The sequence below is a fragment of the Pteropus alecto genome, unplaced genomic scaffold (genome assembly GCF_000325575.1).
Source record: "Pteropus alecto unplaced genomic scaffold, ASM32557v1 scaffold89, whole genome shotgun sequence".
Classification (NCBI taxonomy): Eukaryota; Metazoa; Chordata; class Mammalia; order Chiroptera; family Pteropodidae; genus Pteropus; species Pteropus alecto.
Window position 1 is genome coordinate 58,371 of NW_006443130.1, and position 10,049 is coordinate 68,419.

At 55.1% G+C, this 10,049-nt stretch overlaps 1 protein-coding gene across 1 annotated transcript; it reads left to right on the top strand.

Moving 5' to 3' along the window:
- The first annotated feature begins 6 nt into the window (after window positions 1-6).
- CCNE1 (cyclin E1) lies at window positions 7-9,468 on the top strand. Its single transcript, XM_006923418.3, is given in 12 exon segments — window positions 7-110; window positions 221-308; window positions 528-596; window positions 4,154-4,299; window positions 4,404-4,539; window positions 6,965-7,111; window positions 7,674-7,769; window positions 7,968-8,102; window positions 8,204-8,315; window positions 8,389-8,546; window positions 8,811-8,904; window positions 8,907-9,468. Coding segments are annotated over 12 exon segments (1,449 nt in total). The 5' UTR covers window positions 7-87; the 3' UTR covers window positions 9,152-9,468.
- Window positions 9,469-10,049: the final 581 nt, after the last annotated feature.

Consider the following 10,049-nt stretch of genomic DNA (forward strand, 5'->3'; position numbering starts at 1 on the left):
GGGCCCCGGTCCCCTCGGCCGGCCGTCCTCACCCCATCGCCGGCTCTGTGCTCCCCAGGCCTGAGGTCTGATCCTGCGCCCTGCGCCATGCCGAGGGAGAGGAGGGAGAGGTGAGTGGCCCGGCCACTGCGGGGAAGGGCAGGGTGTGCGGCAGTGGGGGAGGGGTGGGCCCCGATCGGGGACAGCTCACCCTTACCTCTGTGCCACTCTGGCTTCGCAGGGATGCCAAGGAGCCGGGCACCATGAAAGAGGAAAGTGGCAGCGATGCCTCAGTTCGCTCCAGGAAGAGGAAGGCAAATGTGGCCGTGGTGAGTACAAAGGGGACAGGTGGGGGAGGATGGCCCCCCATCTTACCTGGGTACCAGGCTGGGTTCTGTCCACGTACTTATTGATAGAGCAGTAGTTAAGGGGCGTCTGTGTTTGCAGAAATGGTGCTCACAACCTAACCAACTTTCTTTTTCTTCTCTGTTTTTGTCTTTGGCTGTTTGGTGTGTTTCCTTGTGGGGTGGCGGTTTGTTTTATGTTAGTTTTTGCAGGATCCAGATGAAGAAATTGCCAAAATCGACAGGACCGTGAGAAGCCAGTGTGGCAGTCAGGTAGGTTCACTCGTAGATTGGGCCTGAGTGGAGGACCCCTGCCCTCTGTGGGTCACTTGGGTCCACAGTCCCTTGCCTCTTGCTGAAGGCTTGTGCTCTAACTGTGGCCACAGCCCCTATGGCTGAGCACTGCCTGCCCGTGAGCACCACTGCTGCCAGCTTGGGGTTCCAGGAAGGTGTCTTGTTCCAGATTTGTACTGATGCCTGGGAGAACCAGAATGAACGTTGAATAACTCAGTCCTCTCTGTTTGCCCTTGGGGAAACTGAGACTCAAAGGAAGAAATTAACCCAGAGACAAGTACAGGCCAGGGGTGGGGTCTGTCCTGCAGCCTTGTCTTCAGGCTGGTGAGCTGGGGTGGGTGGGGGGCTCCTGACACAGTTCCCAGGGTAACCGTGATCATGGGGATTTGTGTGTGTTCCTAAGAAATGGCCTCTTCCCCATCCACACTTGTTTTTCCCTCATGGAGCTTAAGGATCTCCCTGGCTCCTCCTACTGCCTTCAGGTCAGGTTTAAAACTCCCCCCTCCCCCCTTTCTGGAGGTTCCTCAGCCCATCCAGCAATTATCTGCGGTGATCACTGCTGTCTGGGGCCCGTCCAGGCCTCAGCGGGAGTAGGGAGTATTGGTAGAATATCGTGCAATGATGGGTGTGTCTCCACACTTTTTGTTTACTGGCCCGTTTCTCGGCGCCCCTCCTTCGTGGACTTCCCGCCAAATTTCCTGCACGCTTGTGATATTGTTATAATATCAGGAGTTCCTGGCAGAAAAAGTTCACGTTATCTGTCTACCCCCAGAAATGGCTGCAGACCATAGTTATGGCTCCGGTAGGGAGAGCAGTCCGTCCGCTAACTAGCCCGTCGGGCCTTCTGACTCTGTCACAAATAGAAGCCGAGGAGGAGCATCTGAGCGGAGGGCGGCGGTCCTGGCTAGAGGAGGAGTGGGCAGCACGCGCCGTGGCACCGTGAGCCACACCTGAGCCACAGAGTGTGGAAGGGTGAAGGGCTTCAGAGCAGTGGGCCACGCTATTTCCAGTAACTGTCACTGCGCATAGGGCCCTAGGAATTAGCGTTTCTGGGGAGGTTCTGCTGCTCATTGAACAAGGAGTCGATGATTTCCTTCTCTCTCAGGAAGAAAAAAAAACACTTCATGTTAGGGAAGGAAAAAGGACAGTCCCACATTCTTTCCTTTTTTCCTCTTTCTCCCCTTAAAAAAATCGTCGAGCGAATTGATTTGTGTGGGTTTTATAAAATGGGTCTCTACTTTGTGAAAGTCAAGACCGGTCATTTTCTCAGCTTTGAATTGAAATTTCCAACTGGGGATGAAGCAAAGCTGTCCACATTGACTTCTTAGAGTCCGAGAGGAGGCTGTTGCAGGGGACCCCCTGAGTGGGGCCTCCAACAGAGCTTAGCCGCCGGGGGACCGCAGGGCGTTGGCGGCTGTCACATGGGAATAGCTCTTGCATTTCCCACTGGGAGGCATGTCGTGGTTGTCCAGAGATTGATGACAACAGGCTTCTGCACATTTAGATGACTTGAAAATTACGCACCTATTCACGGCGCAGTCTCGTCATTTCTCTGTGTGGTTTCATGAAGCTGGACTTTGGGGGTAATACACCTTTTTGCCTGTTAACGACACAGAGTCACACAGTTATCATAGTTCAGCCCAGTGCAACGGCCTTGAGTTACTTCTAGCCGTCATGCTAAGCTCCGTGTAACTGCTTCGTCAAGACCACAGGGAACCTTTGGTCCTTACGTTGGGTCTTTCTTAATGAAAAGAAGCCCTTTTATCTCAAGTCCACTTACTATATCCATTTTGTTTAATTTTTTGCTTAAAACGCAATTTTTTTTTATTGTGGTGGAGTCCTGGGCTTTCTGTTCTCAGAACGTAATTTTGCGTAAGGTAGTTGTATTCTTAATGGAACGAGGCGTCGGGTCGGGCGGTCGGGAGTAGTCAAGACGGGTCTCTTGCATCCATCCCTTTCCTTCCTAAAGTCAGACTGATCTTGCTTCCTCGAAACACGATGGACACTCGAGTTACAGGACGCAGCCTTCAGTATTCTGCTTCACAGCTCTGGTCCCTAAGAAGCCACCTCGGGAACCGAGTGTCTGCGTGTGGCTCGACCCCGTTTGTCTGCGAACTGTAGCAGTTCGCCTCCAAGGCCTGCTCTCAGCAGTTCCCACCCTCCAGCCGCAGACGTGGCCCCCAACTCCTGCGGGCGGCGGTGGTACCATGACCCCATCGGAGCCAAGGAAGTGCTCCCAGCGCACCGTCCCAGCAAGGGAGGCGGAGGCTGCCTGCCCTCCTACCGCCGTTGGCAGGCGCCAGCGTGGTTACTCCGCACGCCAGGCCCAGTAGCGAGGCACAGCCGAGGGCTCCGTCCCGACTTGCTCTTCTCGGGACCCTGAAAGTGGCTGGTGGGCTGGGACAGCCACCCTGTACCATACTTTCCAGTGTCCATGATCGTTTGTCATCTCAGTTGTCTCCTGTGTCAACATCAGTGATCTCTTTGCTTTAAAAAAAATGCCAAGAGTGTCACACTCGGCTTCCATGCCGCAGGACTGTTACCTGCCATATCTTGAACAAAATCAATATTTTATAGTTTTCAAAATCAATCATATATAGACAACAGAACGGTGGGTACCAGAGAGGAAGGGGGTGGGGGACAAAGGGTAAAGGGGGTCCAATACGAGGTGACGGACGGAGCCTAGACGTGGGGTGTGGAGCGCACAGGGGAGTTCAGATGTCCTGTTGCAAGGCCGTGCTGGAGCATTTGAGGCATCGCTCCTGGCATGAGTCGTCAGGTGTTTGATGATGGCAAGTTAGTTGAGTCTTAAGTGTCGGCCTTTGGGGCGTGATTCAGGGGTCTTCCGGGGTCTAGGCTCTGTCTCCGTGCACTTAGTATGACCTGTGACCACTGCTTGATCTGGTGTTAACTGGGCAGATGTTTTCTTTGTTTTGTTTCGAGTTAGGGAAAACTAGAAGTCCCTGTTGTGTAATATCTTTGGCTAGTCCTGCAACCAAAGGAAGATGTCGCGTTTGACGTGACATCGTTCTAGAATGGAGAGACTGATTATAGGTGGCACTTTATATTTTTGGTCGTTTATACTTGTGAATGAATGCTTATGCAGTTTTTTTATTGGAAAGTTCTGTCTTCTGTTTTTAAGAAGTTTCAAATTGGTCGTACTTGTTAAACAAATCTTCGAACAGTGACTGAGTGGTCCCACAGTGCGCTTCAGTGGTCACGCCTGTTTTCTTACCGAAGCTGCAGGTGGATTTGTGGTTTTTTTTCGGTGCTGGTTGTTTGCATGTTGCGTTTTGTCAGGCACCTCCTGTGACAGTGATAACGTGGAGGATAAAATGCTCCCGACCTTGTAGTTTCCTTGGGTGTCACTAGTGAAACGGACGCGTGGGTCACCCTGCGGCTCTCGCTCGCCACCTCCGTCTTAGTCCAGGCCGGGAGCCGCTCTCCAGTGCGAATCACTGGCCGCTCTACAAAACAGCGAATGTAAAACCGGCTGGTTTACGGCAAACATTTAGAAACGTGCTTTTCCTTTCCAGCCGTGGGACAGTAATCCAGACTGTGAAAACCCCTGCTCCTTGATCCCCACACCTGACAAAGAAGAGGATGAGCTGGTGTGCCCAAGCCCCGGGCACAAGCCTCAGGGCACCAGGCCAGCGCGAGCCCCACCCCTGCCTGTGCTGAAGTAAGCGGGCTGCCTGGGCCCCCCGTGCCCCCCGGCGGCGGCGGGCGGCGGTGTGGCCCACTGACCCCGTCTCCTGTTTTCCTGCTTGGTTTTGTTTTTTGTAGCTGGGCAAATCGAGACGAGGTCTGGAAAATCATGTTAAACAAGGAAAGGACATACTTAAGGGACAAGCACTTTTTACAGCGGCACCCTCTCCTGCAGCCGAAAATGCGAGCGATTCTTCTGGACTGGCTGATGGAGGTGAGCTGGCCTCCCTGTTAGCGGGAAGCACTGTTTCTAGAATCCTCTGCAGCTGGGAGTTCGAGCCCATTGCCATTCCGAGTCTCTGAAGCTGTGGCACATACACTGCTTGGTCTAACTTGTCGCTTGCATGTGTCCTGAAAAGAGTTTCTGAAGTCTCTTTGCCCCTTAGATGTTTTTAAGTTGACATCGAATTGTCTTTTAATCGAAGTTCCAATAGTTGCAAAGGTTGTCTTTTCCAATTAACTGGAGAAATTGGTAGTCGACCTTGGCTGATTACGTTGCTTTTAGGTGTGCCCAGGGCAGTGCAGGTAATGGCAATTTGACAGCCAGTCTTAGGTTTTAAAACTATGAACAAACTTACCTTTAACTTTAAGAGAGCACATTGTTCCTTTTTAACTAACAAAATGTATCGGTCAGATCCTTTGTTGACCACAATCACGGTTCTCTGCAACAATTGGTCAAAAGAACAAATATTACAAATGGAGATGGATAAATGTTTATTATAGAGTCGTATTGTGTGGGGAGCGCACCACTTTCTGGGGGAGCTGGGGGCGGCTCAGCCGGGCCTTGATTAGGGACCTTTCCTGGACACCCGTAAGCCTTAGGTGGCGAGAGGGGGCCTTTCCTCCGTGCCGTGGAAGGACAGCTCGGCCGGATTGCTTTACGAAGGCGTACACGTGGCGGCTGCATCTGACGACTCCCGATGAGCCACCTGCGCTGTGTTCCCTCAGTGCTCATCCCAGGATCAGATCCCCTTCGCCACTGGCCGCCAGCGTGCCTCAGGCAGGCCACTCAGCTGTGAGCCTTGGTTTTCTCCTCGGCATTTTCTGGCAGCTCTCCCCTTGTGGAGCTGGTGCGGACTAGAACTGCGTATGGGGCGGGCACCCGCTGCGCAGCAGGCCCGGGGAGATCGCCGTGTCTCCCATTCTTAGCTCGCTCGCTTCGTCCGTCCCCTGGATCATCAACGGCTGCATTTTCCTGTGCTGGCGGCCGGCGGGCCTGCTTCGGGCTGCCGACTTGCAGCTGCCCAGCGCAGCGCCTCGTGGCAAAGGTCCCGTCTGCGCGCTCCAGGGGACGCACGGTTCCTTGCAGCGTGGACGGTGTGCGCGCTTCATCCTCGCGCTTCAGCTCCCAAGGCGCTGGGCCAAGAGGCTCCGTTTCATAGAACGCAACTGATGCCGTCTGCTTGAGAGGAATGTGTTTCTCCGAGGTTCGACACAAAATGTCAGTAACACCGTGAACGGTAGAAAAGAACGGTGACCTTTATGTCTTCAGCGGGACGGCACTGAGTTGCAGCTGGCGAGCAGGCTAGTCTGCGGTGACGCTGTGAGCTGGGCGAAGCGGGCTGCGTTGGTTCCTCGGAGGCCAGGGTCTGGTTTCTAACGCGTTGCTCCATGAGCACGGCTGAGGGGAGCTCGCCTGGACTGTGGAGATCCAGTGACCGCTAACGATAGTTGAAATTCCAACTGTCACTTCAACACCCCAAAGACTCCCCAAAAACTTAGCTACCGACAGCGCGCTGTTGACCGGGAGCCGGTCTGATGACCAGCGGTCGCTCAGCACGTGTTCTGTGCGCCGCGCGTTACGTGCTGTGATCCAGTAACGTGGCCCAGGGCAAAGAGAACGTGACGATCATGAGGAAAACGCGTCCGCAGCACTGTGCGCGTTCACTGCGCAAACCGCTGAGCACGTGGACCCGCGCGGCTCCAGCTGCCCGAGGGCCACTGCCCTCTGGCAATCACAAAGTTCCCTGTTCGTTTCCGTCACTGTCCCTGGGCCGTCTCTCCTGGTTCCCCCAGGGAGGGCTTACCTGGGAGGCCCGTTTGGGAGTGGCAGGCTCATGTGCGTGACGCGATCTGCTGGGGACCTGGGCTCTCACGTGTCCTTGGTCTTCTCAGCCCTGTCGCAGCTGCCCCATGAGTGGGGTCAGCGAGGCAGCACCTTTGCAGTCGGGACGGTCTGGGACAAGAGGGGTGTCCAGGGAGAGCCGGAACTAGAACCTAGGCCTCTGAGTTTCCATTTAAAGAAGCTTCACTTTGTTTCGGACGTGACATCATCTGTAAGGAAACGCATGTTCTGGCTTTTTTACTTTCTCCCGCGGTTGCCAGTTGTGACTTTCCTCAAGCCAGAATGAAACCTATAGAGGGTTTTTTTTCTTTGAGAAAATTCCTAGTGTTTTCATGAAAATGTGCTTTCAGCAGGCTGTGAAAACTCGCTCGTGAACTATTGCAGGACACAGACCGCTTCGTCCTCTGGCCCGGGTCCCCGCTTTTCACTGTGTGCTTGGGGACAGGGGAGGGAGCCATCGGGCAGAAAAGCAGGTTCTCCTTCCGTTCATTAGTACTGACTTAACCAGAACACACGGCGAGCTTTTTGGTTACTTTTTTCTCAAGTAACTGTTCTAAACTTAATATTTTTTCAGGTGTGCGAAGTCTACAAACTTCACAGAGAGACATTTTACCTGGCGCAGGATTTCTTTGATCGATATATGGCGACACAACAAGACGTCGTAAAAACGCTTTTACAGCTTATTGGGATTTCGTCTTTATTTATTGCTGCCAAACTTGAGGTAAATGACTTTCAAATATTCGTTAGGTGGCACATGCTGTTTCTTGAGCTCCCCTGAGAACTGGGGACGAGGTGAACTACTCGTTTGTAACGGATAGCCTGCGTTTCTCTCATCTGAGGCCCATTAAAGTTAAGACACATGCGGAAAATGCTAGAACTTAGCCAAGAAGAAAGAGAAGCAGTGAGTATATAAAATGCTTAGGTTGTTCAGTTACTTTAAGCAGAAATATTAAACCTTGACCTGAGAGGACTGAGATTTTGGTGTGATTAGAAGGTGAACGGGTCTAACTTGTAAACACGTTGCAAAAAAAAAGTATTGAAAAGGTGAAAATTTCAAAATTATTCCCAATGACCGAAAGTGTCATTGATCGACTGAATGAGTGATCGGCGAGGGGGATGTTTCGCTGCTTCCACAGTCACAGTGGCCTGGGCCGCGGAGTCGCTCGGGTGCCCTCCCCTTCCCTTTGCTAGGCTGAAAGCGCGGTTTCGGGGTTCGCTGTGAGTTGAGACGGTCGGAGGCGGGCTTCTGGAGTCGTGTCTCCCTCCCTTTTGTGTCCTCTCAGGAGATATACCCTCCAAAGCTGCACCAGTTTGCATACGTCACGGATGGGGCTTGCTCCGGCGACGACATCCTCACCATGGAGCTGATCATCATGAAGGTGGGCGGCAGGCAGAGTCCCGGTCCTTCCTGCGTGCGTGACGCCTCCTCCGCGCTCCGTGGCGTGCACGTGGCGTGGTGTCTTCCTGCCGGACACGCCGGCGTGGTGCTCGGCCGCGCTTCGAGCCCCTGGAGAGGACGGGGAGCAGCAATGTTCTTGTCGCAACCGCGGGTCCCCTTTCTCTCTGTTTTCCCTTAGGCTCTGAAGTGGCATTTAAGTCCCCTGACCATTGTGTCCTGGCTGAGTGTCTACTTGCAGGTGGCCTACCTGAACGACGTGTACGAAGTGCTCCTGCCGCAGTACCCCCAGCAGATTTTCATACAGATCGCAGAGGCAAGTGGCCACGACCTCTGGGCCCGCCGCGCCGCCGGGTCACGCGACCCCATGGGCCCGTGTGTCGGCCGCCGGTGTCAGCGTCCTCTTCCTCTCCGCAGCTGTTAGACCTCTGCGTCCTGGACGTCGGCTGCCTGGAATTTCCCTACGGCGTCCTTGCTGCTTCTGCCTTGTACCATTTCTCTTCGTCCGAACTGATGCACAAGGTTTCAGGTGCGTTCACAGGTGGGTTACACCTGCAGGCCGCTCGGTGGCCTCGGACTGAGCCTGTCGGTCTCCGTCACAGGGTATCAGTGGCGTGACGTAGAGAAGTGTGTCAAGTGGATGGTCCCGTTTGCCATGGTTATAAGGGAGACAGGAAGCTCGAAACTGAAGCAGTTCCGGGGCGTGCCCGCGGAGGACGCCCACAACATCCAGACCCACCTGAACAGCTTGGACCTGCTGGTCAGTCCCCTTCCTGTTCCCACACGGGTTCCGAAAGCTGCCGACGCCCCGTCCCCTCTCCCTGGGCGGGCACCGGGTGGCCCGGGAGGACTGGGCAGGGAGTCGTGGTCAGGAGAGGCTGCGTCTCAGCGCTGTGCGGAGCGAGGTTTCTGGAGTGCGCCTGGCCGTCTCTCCCTCCCACGCCTCCACAGGAGGGAGCGCGCGGCAGGTCACGCCGAGAGGACAGTCCCCCTCTAACGGCCCCGCTTTCATTCTCGCCCGCAGGACAAAGCCCAAGCGAAGAAAGCCATATTATCTGAACAGAATCGGGTCTCTCCCCTCCCCACCGGGGTCCTCACCCCGCCACCTAGCAGTAAGAAGCACAGCGACGGGCAGGGGACCGCATGACACCAGCCTCCTCCAAAGACAGTGGCGCGTCCGGGAGTGGCTGTTCCAGGCCCTCGCCTGTCCGCCCCATGGGCCGCGCTAGCCTCTCGGACTCAAGAATGGGAGGGCACCCCTGCGCGGCGGAGGCGTGTCTGGGGGTGGCGTCGGCGGGGACGAGTGCTCTCACGGGACGCTCGGGCTTTGCAACGAGCGGGTCAAGCACACCGGCCACCTCCTGACACCAGAGCGAGCTCCAGGGGCTGCCAGGGAGGCCGCCGCTGGGCTCGCTCCCCTGTTCACACGGGTGACAGGCGACGCCAAGGCCTGCTGCGCCGGCCCCCCTCGGGAGTTCGCACTGGGTCCCATGCGTTGAGCGGAGCAGGCGGTCGGGGGCCTCACGATGCGGGGCCCGCACCCCACACGGCTGGGGCCCACCCGCCCACTGCCAGTTGACAGTGTACAATGCCTTTTATGAACTGTTGTTTTCTAAGTGCTGCTACGTCTATCCATTTTTAATAAAGGTGGCCCTGTCCTCGAGACAGCTGGCTTTACGAGCCGTGTCTGGTGATTTAAGTTGCAAGTCGGCCTTGCGTGTGTCTGTGTCAAGGTCTCATCTAGCTTCACCCCTCCTGAAGCCCAATTTTTTGAGAACATATGTACATGTAAGAGAAAATGTTTGAAATGCACTTCGGGGGGGCCTTGCCTGCCCCCCAAGGCCCCCTGAGCTGCGGCTGAGGTTCCCAGCCGGCCTTCCTCACCCGGGGCCTGCACGGCGCCCTCCCCACAGCTCAGCCCCGAGAACTTGCTGACTTTGTGGCCTTAAACTGTGCTTTGAAGAGGAAAATGCAACGTGAACTTACATGCAGCCGAGGCCACCGTGTCAGTGCTTGTGCCTGACCAGCGACGGCATCGCTGGGTGGCCGGTGGCCGGGCGGGGTCGCTGTCTGCTTGATGGCCTGGCGTGTGCAGGTCATGGGCATTTCGTTGAGCTGTCCCAGCAGTGGCCTCGTCCAGTCTCGACCCACTTGCTCACTGCTTCGGTGTGTGTACGAGTTCGTAAAACCGAGGCTCAATGAGCAAACGAATCCCACTGATTTTCGACTTGACATTTTATCTCATTTTGTAAGGAAAAGATCT